Genomic DNA, 20,151 nt, shown 5'->3' on the forward strand with positions numbered 1-20,151 from the left:
ATGTACTACGTGTTATCCCTCAAGATATCGTGTTTAGTTTAAGAAGGTCTGACTGAGAGTGGTTTGGTCTGGACACACAAGTCACATGGGATCTTAGGATGATTATAAAAAACGTCTCGGGTTACATCTGTAACCCTGGTTCCCTGAATAAGGGAACGAGACGCTGCGTAAGCGCTTTGGGAACGCCTCTGTGTGTTACGTCTTGAAGCACTCGTGAAATCGAACCAATAGTGTGACGGGACGTCAGAGCGGGTGACGTCACGGACCAGGAAACTATAAAGCACCCTTGAGAACAAAGAACGCCAGCTTCTGAAATAGGGATGAAGCAGACGCTCACAGGCGTGCTGGGAGTATGGCTAAGCTACGCAGCGTCTCGTTCCCTTATTCAGGGAACCAGGGTTACAGATGTAACCCGAGACGTTCCCTTTCATGGGAACATCGACGCTGCGTAAGCGCTTTGGGAACGCTATCCCAACTAGGCCATAGGACCAAATGCATGTCTGTTATCTCTTCAGGACGACAGTACTGAGGACCCTGGAGTGGAGCCCAAATCAAGGTTATAGAACCTAATAAAGGTATGCTGAGACGACCACCCAGCAGCCTCACATATGTCATTGAGGGGAACCCCTGACATCAAAGCCTTTGAGGCAGCCATACCCCTGGTGGAATGTGCCCGGACAGCCAATGGAGAAGGCTGCCCGGAAGACTCATAGGCAAGCGAGATGGCCTCGACCACCCACTTACTCATTCTCTGCTTGGACGCCGGACCTCCTTTGTTAGGAGATCCGTAACATACAAATAATTGTTCAGATTTTCGCCACAGGGCAGCTCTGTGGACGTAAGCATCTAAAGCCCTCACTGGGCAGAGCAGATTTAGTTTTTCCTGATCCGCATTTGCAAAAGGTGGAGGACAAAAGGCCTGCAGCACAATCAGCCCCGGGACACTTGTAGGGACCTTGGGAATATACCCAGGTCTCGGATGCAGAAAAGCTTTGACCATTCCAGGTGCAAAGTCTAGACATGAAGGAGCAACGGATAGTGCTTGTAAATCTCCAATTCTTTTGAGAGATGTTATGGCCAGAAGAAATATGGTTTTCAAAGTGAGAAACTTCTCAGACACTTCTTCCAAAGGTTCAAAGGGAGCCGCAGCTAACCCTTCCAACACAATGGCTAGGTCCCAGGACGGAGTTTTTGTGCGTACCACAGGCCTCAGCCTCTGAGTACCACGGAGAAAACGTATGACCAAAGGGTTTCTACCCACAGAAACGCCTTCTATTTTAGCGTGATAAGCAGAAATCGCTGCAATATATACCTTCAATGTAGAAGGGGTTAAACCGTCCGAGAATTTTTCTTGGAGAAATTGCAGTACATGACTGATGGAGGAGTGGAACGGATCCACCTGTAGTCGGCTACACCAAGTAGCAAACAGCTTCCACTTATACGCATAAAGTTTTCTCGTGGATGGAGCTCTGGAGTGGAGAATGGTCTCTACAACCTCGGTTGAGAGACCGGATTCTATGAGCTCGGCCCCGTCAGGGGCCAGGCCCACAGTTTCCATATCTCCGGGCGGGGGTGAACTATTGAGCCACCCGCTTGAGACAGAAGGTCCTGCCTGATTGGAATCTCCATGGGGGAGCCTTCTAAGAGGGATACTAGATCCGTGAACCATATCCGGGTCGGCCAGAACGGGGCTACCAATATTAGACGGACCCCGTCCCGTCGAACCCTCTCCAGAACTCCGGGGAGCAGAGCGATCGGGGGAAATGCGTACAGACGCAGCCTCGGCCACGTCTGTACCATAGCATCCAGCCCCAGAGGGGCTGGATGGGTCAAAGAATACCACAACGGGCAATGAGACGTCTCTTTCGAGGCAAACAAGTCGACTTCTGCGCGACCGAAATTCTTCCATATCAGCTCCACCACCTCGGGGTGGAGCCTCCATTCCCCGGGCCTCGGCCCCTGCCTCGACAGGATGTCTGCCCCCACATTTTGATGTCCCGGGATATAAGCTGCTCTCAGAGAGAGAAATTTCCCCTGGGACCATAGGAGGATCTGATGTGATAATTTGCACAGCTGGCGAGACCTCAGACCCCCTGATGGTTGATATAGGAGACCACCGACATGTTGTCTGTACGAACTAACACGTGATGGCCCCTTAGGTCTGGGAGGAAGTATTTGAGTGCTCGAAATACCGCCATCATCTCCAGCTGATTTATGTGCCAGGAACGATGATGGTCCCCCCAAAGACCCTGAGCTGAGCGACCACTCATGATCGCCCCCAGCCTGTGAGAGACGCATCCGTCGTTAGCATTTTGCGACGACAAGGAGCCCCCAACACAGGACCTTGGGACAGAAACCAGGGTTTCTTCCACACTGCCAAGGCACGAAGGCATCGCCGCGTGACCTTGATTGTGCGAAAAGGATTTCCCCTCGGAGAAAACCCCCTGGTTCTGAGCCACCACTGTAACGGTCTCATGTGCAGCAGACCAAAAGGTATCACGTTGGAAGCGGCTGCCATCAGACCTAACAGTTTCTGAAACTGTTTTACAGTGAGTGACTGGCCTAATTTCACCCCTTTCATGGTTGAGAGAATAGAATTCACCCGGGCAGGAGACAGATGTGCCTGCATCGTCGTGGAATTCCAAACTACCCCTAGATAGCTGGTAGTTTGAGCTGGAAGAAGCACACTCTTCTTGGTATTGAGTCTCAACCCTAACCTTCTCATGTGTGACAGAACTACATCTCGATGTTGAACTGCCTGTTGCTCTGATTGAGCCAGAATCAACCAGTCGTCGATATAATTCAGCACGCGGATGCCCTGGAGTCTCAGCGGAGCCAGAGCCGCATCCACGCACTTTGTGAAGGTGCGGGGTGAAAGAGATAGGCCGAACGGAAGAACCTTGTATTGGTAAGCTTCGCCCCCGAAAGCGAACCTGAGGAACTTCCAGTGTGAAGGATGGATTGACACATGAAAGTACGCGTCTTTCAGATCTATTGTCACGAACCAGTCCTCGGACCTGATCTGTGTGGTGATCTGTCTGAGTGTAAGCATCTTGAACTTGAGCTTTTGTACTGAGCGATTTAACATGCGTAAATCTAGAATAGGACGCAACCCTCCATCCTTCTTCGGAACTATGAAGTAGCGGCTGTAAAACCCTGACTGTTTGCCGGGAGGAGGAACCCTCTCGATAGCTCCTTTTTGCAAAAGTGTCATAACTTCTTGTTCCATGACCAGAGACTGCTGGGGGCCCACCACTGTAGGGAGGACCCCGTTGAACTGGGGCGGGCGAGACCCGAATTGTATTTTGTAACCCTTTTCTATCATCTGCAGTACCCACTGAGAAATATTGGGAAGACGTTTCCATTCTTCCAAAAATTCTACTAAGGGAACCAACCTCTCGAGGCTGGTCTCTGGTGTTTTTTGAGCACTTGGCTCGACGCCCTGGAGCGGCGCACCGGCAGGAAGAAGTCGAATCAAGCGCTGACCGGCCCTCCTCAGAGGGTCGGTGGGGGCCGCTGCGCCCCGTAACGCACGAGACGGCGGGGTTGGCAGAACGGCCCCCTGAGGGCGCCGAAGAGGGGTTAGTATTATAGATTTTAATTTTACAAGACCCTCTTCGGAGGGGGCTGCCCTCAGAAGTCCTGAACCCCTGACGTCAGGACTTCTTCGAAGCCTTCCTCGCGATAATGACAGTCCGCAGATCTGTCTTACCCTTGGAAGGCTTCGCTTGCGTTGCCCTCCCCGGTCCCCAAGATCTTTGCGGGGGAGCACGGGTGGCAACACTTTGTTTCTGTTGCGCTCTATGCGCAGTCGAGGAGCTTGTAGACGGCCGAGGCTGCTCCCGCTCAGCAACCTCGGCAGAGCGGCGAGGGAGGAACTTTTGGAAGGCCGCCGACTGTCTTTTTGCCTCCTGGAACCTCTCAACGACAGATGTAACCGAGTCGCCGAAGAGGCCCAGGGGAGACACAGGTGCATCTAGAAGCACAGACTTATCTCGCTCTTTTATATCTGATAAGTTGAGCCATAAATGTCTCTCCGTGGCCACCAGGGCTGCCATAGAGCGGCCTATTGATTTTGCCGTCTCCTTGGTGGCCCGGAGAGATAAGTCGGTAGCCTTCCTGAGCTCTTGGATAGCGTCAAAAGTCGCCTCGCCACTCTCGTCTATCTCCCCCAGCAGGTCGGCTTGATATGCCTGGAGGATGGCCATAGTGTGGAGACATGCGGCCGCCTGACCTGCTGAGGCATAAGCCCTGCCCACCAGCGCTGATGTTGTACGCAGGGGTCTGGTGGGCAAAGTCGGGGATTTTAGGGACGATGCTGTCTCAGGCGAGAGATAGCTCGCGAGCGTCTCCTCAACCTGAGGCATCGCCCCATAACCGTGCTGTTTACCTCCTACTATATTACTATATAGAGTGGTTTGTGGGTTGTAAACACGAAATTGTGCTGGCTTGTGCCACGATCTCGACACCTCGGTGTGGAGATTGTGGAAAAACGGCAATCCCCGGGGCTGAGGCTGTGATCGGGCGGGGAGAAAGCGCTCATCCAATTTGCTTTTTGTTCGCGCTTCTGATCTTTCTTCTGGCCATTCTATTTTTAACTTTGCCACCGCCCGAGTCACAACATCTAAAAGCTCCTCATGAGCTGGAGATGAGGATGGCGGGTCCTCCTCTCCAGCCCCGACGCTCGCTACATCCATCTCCTCGGAGCTGGATAAGTGAAGCGCCGGTGCAGGTGCCTCTACCCTGGGGGAAGAAACCGCAGCGCGTGCTTCCGCAGCCAGGGGAGAGACACTGGGTCTGGCGGGTGAAGGCTGAGATAGGGCAGGACCCGTCTCTAGCCCCTCCGCCAGATCCATCTGTGAACCCCAGGACTGAAGCCGCCGCTGTGCCTCGGCAGCAGCGGGACCCGAACCCTGGGGAACACTCGCCGCGGCGCCCTCTTTATTCTTGTCAAAGAACGCGCGGCGTGAGCGGAGTGTACGGAGCGTCAGTTTTTCACAATGTACACAGACAGCTCCCTCGAGAGCTGCCTGTGCATGCTCCACTCCCAAACAAGCAACGCACATCTCGTGTGTATCCCCGCCCGTGATGAAGCGAGGGCAGGGATGAACGCACTTAACAAACTGTTGCTTGCTTGAACTCGCCATTTGTGTCTCACAATATATATATGTATATATTATATGTGCTTGGTGAACTAAAATACTCTTGTCCTCGGACGAAGAGATATTTTGTTTGCTGTGTAGATATAAAGGGACAGACAACACCAAATAAGACACACGATAACACAGAGCGCTGCTGAAGACTTCAGAAGCTGGCGTTCTTTGTTCTCAAGGGTGCTTTATAGTTTCCTGGTCCGTGACGTCACCCGCTCTGACGTCCCGTCACACTATTGGTTCGATTTCACGAGTGCTTCAAGACGTAACACACAGAGGCGTTCCCAAAGCGCTTACGCAGCGTCGATGTTCCCATGAAAGGGAAGCAGTACTTTCTTAAGTCTATAGTCTTGTTTTTTACCACTTGATAAAATGGACAGAATAAATTTGTTTGAAGAAACATCACATCAACAGAACAGAAAAAGCACTTTTGATGCAGTATGGTTCAAAAAAATAGTACCTTATTCTTGTCTCCACCCAGCACATTGACCATGACCTCCATTACTGTCTCATGCATGCCAAGAACACGCATCAGATTTGGATGCTGGTAAAACACTTTGTTGTTCATGATGTCCCTGAATGCCAGAATAAGAGAAACACTTTATAGGATGCAATAATTTAAATAATTTAAATAAATGTCTAAATACAGTAAAAACTGAAATCAATAATTTTAAAATGTACAGTATGGAAAGTTGATTATGTGAGTATTAGATGACAGCAAATCTAAATTTAAAAAAAGGGCAAATGATTATGCACAATTAAATATCGATATCAACCATTTAAAAATGTCGACTGATAACTAGTATGGTACAGAAATATTGTGCATCCTCAGTAGGATGTAAACCTCGTAAAGACTGGAAGATGAAATTTTACCCCAGGCCATCAATCATAAGCTGGCCCTCCTCTTCCCCCATGCGGACACTGAGTAGTGAACGGATCTGGCCCAGTGAGGCGAGCAGGTTGATCGCATCCCCTACAGACTTGGCACTGATGGTGTAGCTCTTCCTCAAAGCCCTGAGCAGCTCACCGATGCCATCATACTGTCTCCTCAAAAGACTGAACATACTGCGAACCAATTCTGGGTCTTGGATTTTGCATTCCTGAGCCCAGGTGACCATAGTCTGAGATATCAGCTCCTTCAGGTTGGCTGGAGGAGACAAAAAAAGAATAAGAAAAAAAAATATTAGCATTTTTCTGTATCTTTAGGTATGTTTTTAAACTTTGTTGCTTTTAATTAGATCTCTGTAATGTGAAGCACTGAATATGGATTAAAGGTTTAATTCACCCAAAAATGAAAATTCTGTCATCATTTACTCACCCCTGTGTCATTCCAAACACGTTAGACTTTTGTTCATCTTCAGAACACAAATGATGGTATTTTTAATAAAATCTGAGCGATTTATGTCCCTCCATTGATGCTAGGCAACTACCACATTGACGCTTCAAAAAGTTGTTTAGTCCAAATTTTCTGAAGAGACATGATTGCTTTATACGCTGAACAGATTTAATTTAGGCTTTTATTCTCTAATAAGGTACATTCTTGTGTGTTACGCAGTACGCAAGAACCACTTGAGCTACCGCAAGAACCAATGAGGTTTGTTCTTGTACGTCAAACATGTACAGTTGAGCTTCTGTTTATGTTAGCTGATCAGTGTCTATATATGAATAAAAGCCTAAATTTAATCTGTTCATCATATAAAGTGTTCATGTCTCTTCAGAAAATTTGGACTAAACCACTCAATTCATATGGATTAGTTTTACGATCTCTTTATGAACTTTTTGAACTGTGAGAGTGGTAGCTGCATAGACTTTTAAAATATTTTCATTTGTGTTCTGAAGATGAACAAAAGTCTTTCAGGTTTGGAACAACATGAGGGTGAATAAATGATGACAGAATTTTCATTATTTGGGTGAACTAAACCTTTAATGCTATAAGTGGTAAACTGGTGTATTGTATTAAATTGCATATAGTATAATACTAATAAATAAGTGAGGTTGAACAGTAACTGTTACTGATAATAAATTAAAAAATCATGTAAAAGAGGTTTCAGACCTCTGCTCTAGTCATGCTTAATTTGTTAGAACCATTAGTGTATGTCGTTAAATCTATTAATATTTTCTATTCATATATTGCCCCTGTATGCTGTTCTTAGAATAGCTGCTCTAATCACATACTCCTCTCATCAAGAGAGAGTGCAGCACTGGCGCTTTTTATCCAACATCAGCAAATTACATCCATTTTAATACATAACTGTCCACCCATTGCTGGTAACATGATTTAAGTCTATGTTAATATTCCTGCCATCTTAATACCCTTTTATGCTTATTTGGAGCTCAGTACTACTGACTGCATGTCATTTTGGAGGCTATAAAACAAATACACAGTAGAAATACATTTCTAATCAGATGATTTTGCTGACCTTTTGGACAAAGACAAAACACTTAATACCAGTGCCGTATACTGCATGTAAGAAAAAATAAGAAAGAATTTGTTTTTCATGACTCCCATAATGTATTAATGCAGAAAAAATAAACATGTTTGTGTCAAACATTTATGGAGCAACAGAGTTTGTTTGAAAATAAATCATACAAGTGGTTCATTTTGTTTAAAAATCTTATAAATGTATGAGTTGGCGAGGGGGGCCTTTTACCCCAAACATAGGGTAAAAGGCTCACCAGGAAGGGGGCAAAAGGCACACAGTACTGATACAAATACTTAATCTAAAATCATATGTTTTTAAAAATGTCTAAGTTAATACTTGTTCAAAACAGTCACTTTAGCAAAGTTTGTTCTATTTTCTGTTTATTTTGATAAATAAAATAATTAATTTTGTTCAATAAATATACTGTCATTAAAATACTGTATGTTAATATAAAAATATATTTTAAAAATACAGAAACAAAATTATTTTTATAAAGATTCTGAAAGCATTGAAGGAGATATCATAATAATTTAATATAGATTTACAGTGATTATCTCTAAGGTGGACAGACACCCAACTTAATATATGATATTTACCATCTGAATCTGACCATGTCATGTCAACAAATAGAAAAGTCAGCCAGCTGTTCATTATCATGTTAATTATTGTGCCAACAGCAGGGGCACATTTTTACCCCAAACACCATACTTTTACATTTTCTTCTGTTTTTTTTTTTTTTTAAAACTGTTGCTTTAATTACTTTTATTCAATCATTTTAGAGATTCTCATTTGATACTTAAATCTACAACATAAAAAAACAAAAACTAAATTATTAGATCAAATTAGAACATTTCTTCCATTGCATTTTTAGTACTAATTTTGATCTACTTCTTTAAGAGTCCAGCTAAGCTTTAAAGGGTTAGCTCACCTAAGACCCTTAAGACCTTCTTTCATCTTTGGAACACAAATTAAGATATTTTTAATAAAATCCGATGACTCAGTAAGGACTCCATTCCCAGCAAGATAATTAACACTTTAAAATGCCCAGAAAGCTACTAAACACTTATTTAAAATAGTTCATGTGACTACAGTGGTTCAACCTTAACATTATGAAGCAACGACAATACTTTTTATGTGCCAAAAAAACAAATAACGACTTTATTCAACAATATCTAGTGATGGCCGATTTCAAATCACTGCTTCATGAAGCTTCGAAGCTTAACAAATCTTTTGTTTTGAATCAGTGGTTCGGAGTGTGTATCAAACTTCTAAAGTCACGCCCCCCAGTGGTGAACCACTGAAATTTCGAAACACTTATGATGTATCACATGACTTTGGCAGTTTGATACACGCTCTGAACCACTGATTCGAAACAAAAGATTCATAAAGCTTCGAAGTTTCATGAAGCAGTGTTTTGAAATCGTCCATCACTAGATATTGTTGAATAAAGTCGTTATTTGTTTTTTTGGCGCACATCGGATTTGATCAAAAATATCTTAATATGTGTTCCAAAGATGAACAAAGGTCTTAAGGGTGTGGAATGAGGAGGGTGAGTACTTAATGACAGAATTTTAATTTTTTGGTGAACTAACCCTTTAAGCACATTCTGTACAATTAAAACAATGTTAATTCTTTGCTTAATAAGCAGCCTAGAAGTATTTTTTTCTTTAGAAATGTTTGCACACTTTGGTTTAGAATGTTCTGGACAGTCTTTTATAACCAGATACAGCAGAACAAATGGCATAAAAAAACAGTAAGAAATCAAAAATGTTTGAAGAATTTGTTTTTGAAAAGAGCCTTACTAGGAGCAGCCTGCTCTTGCTCAGTTGGTTGTTCCTCAGTTTTTTGAGGACGACCTTTAATCTTGTATACCAGGGACATCAGGCGGCCTTTGAGAGATGTGTCCTGCTCCTCCTCCTCCTCTTCCATAGGGATGCCTGCATATATACACAAAGATGAACACTTTATCATCCAAGTGGATGCTGCACACTTTTGGTGTTTGAGACCCACCAATATGATTGTAAAGCGCTTTGGGTGTACAGTAGTACATAGTAAAGTGCTATATAAATGCCTCATTCATTCACTTTATCTGCATCTTCCAATTATTTGTGCTGCAACTGGCATTTCACAACATTAGGGTTGAATTAATAAAATTTTAATTCCTGAATTTGAATTGTGAAAGAACAGGTTGAAAGTTTTTAATTTAAACTTGAATTCAAGGAAGTACAATTAAAATGGGAACTTCAGAAGCTAATATTAATTATAATTTGAAATTGATTTGACCTTTCGACACACTTATATAAAGAGAAATATGGGGTGAGAATGGAGGTGGACAATGGAAAGACTGGATAAATACATACCACAATGTAGTCGAAGGTCATCATGGAAGCCTTGAAGTTCCTCTTGAAGCTCCTCGGGGCAGGTGCAATCATCACCAGCACTGAAGTTCAACAGCATGTTTATCTGCAATGAAAAATGATATGCTGCTTCAGGAACAAAAGCATCACTTCACCAAAACAAAAACTGGGAAGTACTCTGAAATACATTTCTGTCTTCTTTTTTTTAAATACGATGGATCATGAAATATAGATTTCATAAGTCTAACCTTTCACAGAAGTTATGTAACATTCTAATGGAAATCTGCTGTATCTGTAAGAAACCTTTCTGTTGCCCTGGTTACAGAGACAGACACGTTTATTTCCAACATGAGCTTATGATGGGCACGTAGGCTCAACTACAGGGGGGTTTCTCAGTTAGTAGCTGTGCTGTGTATTTTAAATAGGGTGATCGGTTCTGCCAAGCTGTCCTAATCAGTGGCTCTGTGAATAATGGAGTGGGTGCAGAAGATGCATCTTCTCAGTGACTGAAACAGACGTGTAATTAAAAAAAAGTAAACATGAATAATTCTGGAAAAGTCCATTCTGAATCAATCTTGGAGCTGTGCTAAGCGCAAATCAAAAGAAAATAAAGTCAAGACCTTGGCACTGGTTTGCTTGCTCTACAAATTCAAATAAAAGCCAAATATGTTCTGATGCCAAGGTGTTTGTTTCTAGTTCCCATCCAAAAGAATGTAGTTGTACTCAGATATAAGAAGAAACATGATGACAGCAAGAGGAACATTCCTTGGTCTACAACCCAGTGTAACTGCTTGTCATTAGTTCCCTTTCATGGGAACATCGACGCTGCGTAAGCGCTTTGGGAACGCCTCTGTGTGTTACGTCTTGAAGCACTCGTGAAATCGAACCAATAGTGTGACGGGACGTCAGAGCGGGTGACGTCACGGACCAGGAAACTATAAAGCACCCTTGAGAACAAAGAACGCCAGCTTCTGAAGTCTTCAGCAGCGCTCTGTGTTATCGTGTGTCTTATTTGGTGTTGTCTGTCCCTTTATATCTACACAGCAAACAAAATATCTCTTCGTCCGAGGACAAGAGTATTTTAGTTCACCAAGCACATATAATATATACATATATATATTGTGAGACACAAATGGCGAGTTCAAGCAAGCAACAGTTTGTTAAGTGCGTTCATCCCTGCCCTCGCTTCATCACGGGCGGGGATACACACGAGATGTGCGTTGCTTGTTTGGGAGTGGAGCATGCACAGGCAGCTCTCGAGGGAGCTGTCTGTGTACATTGTGAAAAACTGACGCTCCGTACACTCCGCTCACGCCGCGCGTTCTTTGACAAGAATAAAGAGGGCGCCGCGGCGAGTGTTCCCCAGGGTTCGGGTCCCGCTGCTGCCGAGGCACAGCGGCGGCTTCAGTCCTGGGGTTCACAGATGGATCTGGCGGAGGGGCTAGAGACGGGTCCTGCCCTATCTCAGCCTTCACCCGCCAGACCCAGTGTCTCTCCCCTGGCTGCGGAAGCACGCGCTGCGGTTTCTTCCCCCAGGGTAGAGGCACCTGCACCGGCGCTTCACTTATCCAGCTCCGAGGAGATGGATGTAGCGAGCGTCGGGGCTGGAGAGGAGGACCCGCCATCCTCATCTCCAGCTCATGAGGAGCTTTTAGATGTTGTGACTCGGGCGGTGGCAAAGTTAAAAATAGAATGGCCAGAAGAAAGATCAGAAGCGCGAACAAAAAGCAAATTGGATGAGCGCTTTCTCCCCGCCCGATCACAGCCTCAGCCCCGGGGATTGCCGTTTTTCCACGATCTCCACACCGAGGTGTCGAGATCGTGGCACAAGCCAGCACAATTTCGTGTTTACAACCCACAAACCACTCTATATAGTAATATAGTAGGAGGTAAACAGCACGGTTATGGGGCGATGCCTCAGGTTGAGGAGACGCTCGCGAGCTATCTCTCGCCTGAGACAGCATCGTCCCTAAAATCCCCGACTTTGCCCACCAGACCCCTGCGTACAACATCAGCGCTGGTGGGCAGGGCTTATGCCTCAGCAGGTCAGGCGGCCGCATGTCTCCACACTATGGCCATCCTCCAGGCATATCAAGCCGACCTGCTGGGGGAGATAGACGAGAGTGGCGAGGCGACTTTTGACGCTATCCAAGAGCTCAGGAAGGCTACCGACTTATCTCTCCGGGCCACCAAGGAGACGGCAAAATCAATAGGCCGCTCTATGGCAGCCCTGGTGGCCACGGAGAGACATTTATGGCTCAACTTATCAGATATAAAAGAGCGAGATAAGTCTGTGCTTCTAGATGCACCTGTGTCTCCCCTGGGCCTCTTCGGCGACTCGGTTACATCTGTCGTTGAGAGGTTCCAGGAGGCAAAAAGACAGTCGGCGGCCTTCCAAAAGTTCCTCCCTCGCCGCTCTGCCGAGGTTGCTGAGCGGGAGCAGCCTCGGCCGTCTACAAGCTCCTCGACTGCGCATAGAGCGCAACAGAAACAAAGTGTTGCCACCCGTGCTCCCCCGCAAAGATCTTGGGGACCGGGGAGGGCAACGCAAGCGAAGCCTTCCAAGGGTAAGACAGATCTGCGGACTGTCATTATCGCGAGGAAGGCTTCGAAGAAATCCTGACGTCAGGGGTTCAGGACTTCTGAGGGCAGCCCCCTCCGAAGAGGGTCTTGTAAAATTAAAATCTATAATACTAACCCCTCTTCGGCGCCCTCAGGGGGCCGTTCTGCCAACCCCGCCGTCTCGTGCGTTACGGGGCGCAGCGGCCCCCACCGACCCTCTGAGGAGGGCCGGTCAGCGCTTGATTCGACTTCTTCCTGCCGGTGCGCCGCTCCAGGGCGTCGAGCCAAGTGCTCAAAAAACACCAGAGACCAGCCTCGAGAGGTTGGTTCCCTTAGTAGAATTTTTGGAAGAATGGAAACGTCTTCCCAATATTTCTCAGTGGGTACTGCAGATGATAGAAAAGGGTTACAAAATACAATTCGGGTCTCGCCCGCCCCAGTTCAACGGGGTCCTCCCTACAGTGGTGGGCCCCCAGCAGTCTCTGGTCATGGAACAAGAAGTTATGACACTTTTGCAAAAAGGAGCTATCGAGAGGGTTCCTCCTCCCGGCAAACAGTCAGGGTTTTACAGCCGCTACTTCATAGTTCCGAAGAAGGATGGAGGGTTGCATCCTATTCTAGATTTACGCATGTTAAATCGCTCAGTACAAAAGCTCAAGTTCAAGATGCTTACACTCAGACAGATCACCACACAGATCAGGTCCGAGGACTGGTTCGTGACAATAGATCTGAAAGACGCGTACTTTCATGTGTCAATCCATCCTTCACACTGGAAGTTCCTCAGGTTCGCTTTCGGGGGCGAAGCTTACCAATACAAGGTTCTTCCGTTCGGCCTATCTCTTTCACCCCGCACCTTCACAAAGTGCGTGGATGCGGCTCTGGCTCCGCTGAGACTCCAGGGCATCCGCGTGCTGAATTATATCGACGACTGGTTGATTCTGGCTCAATCAGAGCAACAGGCAGTTCAACATCGAGATGTAGTTCTGTCACACATGAGAAGGTTAGGGGACTCAATACCAAGAAGAGTGTGCTTCTTCCAGCTCAAACTACCAGCTATCTAGGGGTAGTTTGGAATTCCACGACGATGCAGGCACATCTGTCTCCTGCCCGGGTGAATTCTATTCTCTCAACCATGAAAGGGGTGAAATTAGGCCAGTCACTCACTGTAAAACAGTTTCAGAAACTGTTAGGTCTGATGGCAGCCGCTTCCAACGTGATACCTTTTGGTCTGCTGCACATGAGACCGTTACAGTGGTGGCTCAGAACCAGGGGGTTTTCTCCGAGGGGAAATCCTTTTCGCACAATCAAGGTCACGCGGCGATGCCTTCGTGCCTTGGCAGTGTGGAAGAAACCCTGGTTTCTGTCCCAAGGTCCTGTGTTGGGGGCTCCTTGTCGTCGCAAAATGCTAACGACGGATGCGTCTCTCACAGGCTGGGGGCGATCATGAGTGGTCGCTCAGCTCAGGGTCTTTGGGGGGACCATCATCGTTCCTGGCACATAAATCAGCTGGAGATGATGGCGGTATTTCGAGCACTCAAATACTTCCTCCCAGACCTAAGGGGCCATCACGTGTTAGTTCGTACAGACAACATGTCGGTGGTCTCCTATATCAACCATCAGGGGGTCTGAGGTCTCGCCAGCTGTGCAAATTATCACATCAGATCCTCCTATGGTCCCAGGGGAAATTTCTCTCTCTGAGAGCAGCTTATATCCCGGGACATCAAAATGTGGGGGCAGACATCCTGTCGAGGCAGGGGCCGAGGCCCGGGGAATGGAGGCTCCACCCCGAGGTGGTGGAGCTGATATGGAAGAATTTCGGTCGCGCAGAAGTCGACTTGTTTGCCTCGAAAGAGACGTCTCATTGCCCGTTGTGGTATTCTTTGACCCATCCAGCCCCTCTGGGGCTGGATGCTATGGTACAGACGTGGCCGAGGCTGCGTCTGTACGCATTTCCCCCGATCGCTCTGCTCCCCGGAGTTCTGGAGAGGGTTCGACGGGACGGGGTCCGTCTAATATTGGTAGCCCCGTTCTGGCCGACCCGGATATGGTTCACGGATCTAGTATCCCTCTTAGAAGGCTCCCCCATGGAGATTCCAATCAGGCAGGACCTTCTGTCTCAAGCGGGTGGCTCAATAGTTCACCCCCGCCCGGAGATATGGAAACTGTGGGCCTGGCCCCTGAGGGGGCCGAGCTCATAGAATCCGGTCTCTCAACCGAGGTTGTAGAGACCATTCTCCACTCCAGAGCTCCATCCACGAGAAAACTTTATGCGTATAAGTGGAAGCTGTTTGCTACTTGGTGTAGCCGACTACAGGTGGATCCGTTCCACTCCTCCATCAGTCATGTACTGCAATTTCTCCAAGAAAAATTCTCGGACGGTTTAACCCCTTCTACATTGAAGGTATATATTGCAGCGATTTCTGCTTATCACGCTAAAATAGAAGGCGTTTCTGTGGGTAGAAACCCTTTGGTCATATGTTTTCTCCGTGGTACTCAGAGGCTGAGGCCTGTGGTACGCACAAAAACTCCGTCCTGGGACCTAGCCATTGTGTTGGAAGGGTTAGCTGCGGCTCCCTTTGAACCTTTGGAAGAAGTGTCTGAGAAGTTTCTCACTTTGAAAACCATATTTCTTCTGGCCATAACATCTCTCAAAAGAATTGGAGATTTACAAGCACTATCCGTTGCTCCTTCATGTCTAGACTTTGCACCTGGAATGGTCAAAGCTTTTCTGCATCCGAGACCTGGGTATATTCCCAAGGTCCCTACAAGTGTCCCGGGGCTGATTGTGCTGCAGGCCTTTTGTCCTCCACCTTTTGCAAATGCGGATCAGGAAAAACTAAATCTGCTCTGCCCAGTGAGGGCTTTAGATGCTTACGTCCACAGAGCTGCCCTGTGGCGAAAATCTGAACAATTATTTGTATGTTACGGATCTCCTAACAAAGGAGGTCCGGCGTCCAAGCAGAGAATGAGTAAGTGGGTGGTCGAGGCCATCTCGCTTGCCTATGAGTCTTCCGGGCAGCCTTCTCCATTGGCTGTCCGGGCACATTCCACCAGGGGTATGGCTGCCTCAAAGGCTTTGATGTCAGGGGTTCCCCTCAATGACATATGTGAGGCTGCTGGGTGGTCGTCTCAGCATACCTTTATTAGGTTCTATAACCTTGATTTGGGCTCCACTCCAGGGTCCTCAGTACTGTCGTCCTGAAGAGATAACAGACATGCATTTGGTCCTATGGCCTAGTTGGGATAGCGTTCCCAAAGCGCTTACGCAGCGTCGATGTTCCCATGAAAGGGAACGTCTCGGGTTACATCTGTAACCCTGGTTCCCTGAATAAGGGAACGAGACGCTGCGTAGCTTAGCCATACTCCCAGCACGCCTGTGAGCGTCTGCTTCATCCCTATTTCAGAAGCTGGCGTTCTTTGTTCTCAAGGGTGCTTTATAGTTTCCTGGTCCGTGACGTCACCCGCTCTGACGTCCCGTCACACTATTGGTTCGATTTCACGAGTGCTTCAAGACGTAACACACAGAGGCGTTCCCAAAGCGCTTACGCAGCGTCTCGTTCCCTTATTCAGGGAACCAGGGTTACAGATGTAACCCGAGACGTTTTGTATAATAAAAACATTGTTATACATTTTATAAACATAAAAACCCTATATTTGGAATTACACAACAAAGGAATGAGCGAAGCATGCTAGATGTGATGAAGACATTGGAGATGGTCTAATGTCTTTGGATATTCTGAACTTTATGAAGAAAGTGGCTCTATGTGGGTCTAGGATGAAGGCCAACCTGCTCTTGGGGAGGTGAGCGGAACTCTCTAGTCTTCTTGGCAGTGACAGCAGCTGACATGTTGAGGGCTAGCATCAACTCGTTGTAGCGAAACTTCTGATTGTACTGCAGCTTGGACACAAAATCATCTGAGAAGGCCACGATAGCCTCAATGCGCTGCTTCAACTCACAGTCACAGAAATAGTGCAGGAGCTCACACATCTGCATGATAAACAAACAGAACCCACGTCATTTAAATGCATATATCTAATATACTTATTTTAGAAGAGTAACAGAGAGTTGGTTTGAAATTGGTTAGAAATGTTCACTTCCACAGAAAGATTTTACAGTTACAACCATATATTCATTCATACTCAATATACTTGTTTAAATGCAGAAGAATAATGTAAATGTAAAAAGAAGTGTTGTTCTAGCATTACTCAAATAATATTTCATAATGTTTTAAATTTAAATAATATTTTTATTTTCATATTGTTTTCATTCTAATTTATGTTTGTTTTAGTAACTTTGTTATGTGCTAGTTTAGTTTAAGCAATTTTAGTACTTCCACTTAAACTTATTTATTTCAGTTAGTTGCAGAGGCAACCTTTTTAATTTTTTTTTTTGAACAAGTCATTCACCTGGCGTTTGACAGATTCAGGCAAGCTCTTCTCCAGAAGACCTTTGGGAAGCTGCTTGGAGTCTTTACTCTCCTCCTCCCCAGCCTCCACAGCCTTCTCTTCATTACTGGTGGCCTCCTCTTTCTCAGCTCCTTGTTCCGCAACTGCTGTTTGTTCCTCCTCCTCCTTACTCTCCCCAAACACACTGGGGTCGATGAGAAGCAGAATGATTCTAACCTCCTCGCTGGTCATCGCCCCCATTATCAGCAGTGTGCCAATCAACTTGAGAATCGGCACAAACTGATACTCCACGCTTCCGCCCACAGGATCTCGAATGTGGGCGCCTCCGCCCTGCACAGCTTCCGTCAGCATACTGATGGCTTTCTCCTTCAGGATACCCAGAGGGATCTGAGGGCTGAAGAGAGGCTGAATGCGCTTGGTGGCAATAAAACACGGAGGGGTGAAGTTGAGGCGAGTAGTAAGTGAGGTGCTCAGGCCCACTCCAGGAAGACAATGACGCTTTGAGTCGTCAGGGAAGAGGCGGATGCTCCTGGTCTCGTCCGTCACTGGGATTATAAACTCGTTATTCATCATTAGATGGGCCTCTTTGGATGTCTCCAGGTGAATGCTGATGAGGACGTCGTAAAAGCCTTCACGTAGCTGACCACTCAGGTATTGGTTATCAATGGTGTAAAGGAGCTGCGATTGGTCGAGATGGCTACAGAGGGCGTGAGCTACGCGAGTGTTGCCCAGGGCGCAAAGGGCACAAAAAAGTTTTAAAGTGTGATAGTGGAACTGCCGTAGATCTTCATTTTCCGACAGCTCCATGATGTCGATACACCTATTGTGGGGGAAACAGGAAGTAGGTTAAGATCATCCAACTCAGTTGGCATTTGAGGTAGGAGCCAAATGAGCACTTAAGGGGTTTTATTTCAATGAAAGGTCACAACAAAGTTGCCAATGTGTAAAACCGAGTGTATGAGTAATGCATCACCTGTTCTCTTCTGGGATATGCACGGCCATCATCTGCAAGGGCTCCAGACATTGCACCACCCAGCCATGCCTCTCACTCACGCGGGCCGTCTCCACCGACAGGAAGGTGTTGGGCATTCTGCTCCACAGCACGGACACAATTGTCTGGACATCCAGCCGAGGAGGACACTGGGGCTCTGGGTTTCTTTGTAAACTCTTAAAGATGGCTGAAGACAGGGGCATTGCATCCTGTGTGACGATTGATGCAGATGTCAGTAAATTAAAAATATGTGAAATAGAGTAACTTGAATACATTAATTGTATAGACTTACTGGGATTTTTGGAAACTCAAACTGGAAGAGGTTGGGACTCGTGGGTTGAACAAACACAGCAGGAAAGAGCTTAGTGTTAGGCTCAACCTAAGAAGGCAGAAAGTCCATTATGATTATAGTTTACTTCCTCTATTTGGATGAGCAAGTGTTGCACACTACTTGTGTTGCACTACTATTAATTTAAATCCAGTCTGCTCAGACATTATACAACCATTAAATAATTGCTATTGTGAGTCTGATTCAAAATCAGAGCCTGAAGCAAACTAAGACTAGACTGAGCACAGGGCTTCTTTAATATTACATTGCAATAGCTGTTACTAGCTCTCTGGAAAGTCTCACTTTCAGCCCAAGTGACTCTCCAAATGCTTAACCCTGTAAGGTCTGACATAATAATCTTTTTTTCTTTTTTTTTTTAATTGAACAGTTCATCAAACTTTTAGAAAAAATGGTAATGAAAAAAGTTTGTGTTGAGTATTATATTTGATACATCAGGTTTTTCTCTAGTATGACTCAAGGAGGAAATAAACACCTCAATTTTATTCATAGGCCCAAACTGAGTGAAAATATGCAATTTAGTGCAGACAATGTGATTTCGGATGCAGCCATTTTATAAACCACTTGGTTTACTATTGTTGTACTGGGGTAGATTTGCACATCATGACATCTTATTGGTCCAAAATAACTGAACATTAAACATCAAATATCACCAAATTGACTGTCACTGAAATGCACTGTCATTTTCACCAAATTTAAATTTCACCAGATTTAAACCAAAAAATATAGTTCAATTTAACTGTATTTTTCAGTATCTTTAGGTTATAATTTTTATTTTATCTTCTTTTTTAGTAAACCTTTATAGCAGCATTAATAGTCAAATTAAAAATCCTGAAAAAGTGTATTGAATTACTGAATAATTTCAGTAATTCTTGTAGTGAGCTTTGCATTATTATATTGCATTAACAGACTAAGCTCTGTATGTTATTTACGTCTAGCAACTATTTCCTATTTTATAAAAAGTTAGAAGTTGAGATTACCTGGTATGCGGTAGGCAGCTCTCTGCCATTGGCAGTAAATGAGACCAGGCCAGAGGCAAGATCTATGGAGCAGCCAATCTCCAGATCAGTGTTACTACGGCCTGTGGAGTTGCTGACAATGTCGCCAGCACAGACCATGTAACAGTTACTTCTCCTCACACTGAATTAAGAGAGATGACAAAAAGATCTTCAATGAGCAAGAGAAATTCCCAACATTTCTGAGCAATTAATATATGTTGAAGATGTGTGAAAATGACTGTGTGAAAATGGAACAGCAGTCTGCAATGATGGGGTTTCTTTTGGTGTTCATTAGGGTTTTTTGAACTGACCTCTCATGAACACGTCCCCGCTCATCTCCCAGTGTTACTGTGACGGTGCGAACTGTGTTGAGGCTGAAATATTTGCTGTAGTAATGGTAGTCTGGTGTTACCCAGCCCACCCAAACTGATGATGGATCTTGTCCGGCAAACACTCTCACAGAGTAGAAGTACTAAGGCACAAATACATGTACATCAAAAGTCAAATATGCACAATATTAAGGTTCTTTGATTATTCTCAAATGTAATGGATTAGTGTTAACGAGCTGTTGTGTTAAGAGTAAGCTTCACAGACAACAAAGGTCTGCAGATGCAAGTACTGTACTTGAGTATAATCTTTTTTTTTTCTTTACCTTTGTAATGCTGCCATAATCAATCTTGCCTATATCGTCCTTCTTGGCTCTTTGGCCCTCAGCGATCACCTCATTGATATCAGTGATCTTCCGAGGGCCAGAGTGGAACTCAACAGGCATGCTCAGACGACAACAGACCATGTCATCATTGCTCGTCTGGGTGCCAAATGTCTTGTGTGTAACCTTTAGACATGGAGGTGTGTCCACAGTCCCATCTATTCTAGTAACCTAAACACAAAGGGATGCCAATTAAAGAACCAAT

The 20,151-nt window shown here is 45.6% G+C and overlaps 1 protein-coding gene across 5 annotated transcripts in view; it reads right to left on the minus strand.

The window, feature by feature from the left end:
* Positions 1 to 20,151, minus strand: part of ryr3 (ryanodine receptor 3) — a 99,536-nt gene that overhangs the window by 33,527 nt on the left and 45,858 nt on the right. For all 5 annotated transcript variants that reach the window (XM_067383945.1, XM_067383946.1, XM_067383944.1 and 2 more), the window contains 11 exons: positions 19,890 to 20,117; positions 19,549 to 19,709; positions 19,220 to 19,379; positions 18,186 to 18,272; positions 17,876 to 18,102; positions 16,903 to 17,722; positions 16,283 to 16,483; positions 9,937 to 10,039; positions 9,379 to 9,513; positions 6,027 to 6,300; positions 5,614 to 5,728 (listed from right to left, as the gene is read on the minus strand). In XM_067383945.1, the coding sequence (XP_067240046.1) occupies positions 5,614 to 5,728; positions 6,027 to 6,300; positions 9,379 to 9,513; positions 9,937 to 10,039; positions 16,283 to 16,483; positions 16,903 to 17,722; positions 17,876 to 18,102; positions 18,186 to 18,272; positions 19,220 to 19,379; positions 19,549 to 19,709; positions 19,890 to 20,117 (2,511 nt within the window). The remainder of the gene's footprint in view (positions 1 to 5,613; positions 5,729 to 6,026; positions 6,301 to 9,378; positions 9,514 to 9,936; positions 10,040 to 16,282; positions 16,484 to 16,902; positions 17,723 to 17,875; positions 18,103 to 18,185; positions 18,273 to 19,219; positions 19,380 to 19,548; positions 19,710 to 19,889; positions 20,118 to 20,151) is intronic.

This window comes from Chanodichthys erythropterus, chromosome 4 (genome assembly GCF_024489055.1).
Source record: "Chanodichthys erythropterus isolate Z2021 chromosome 4, ASM2448905v1, whole genome shotgun sequence".
In the NCBI taxonomy this organism is placed as follows: Eukaryota; Metazoa; Chordata; class Actinopteri; order Cypriniformes; family Xenocyprididae; genus Chanodichthys; species Chanodichthys erythropterus.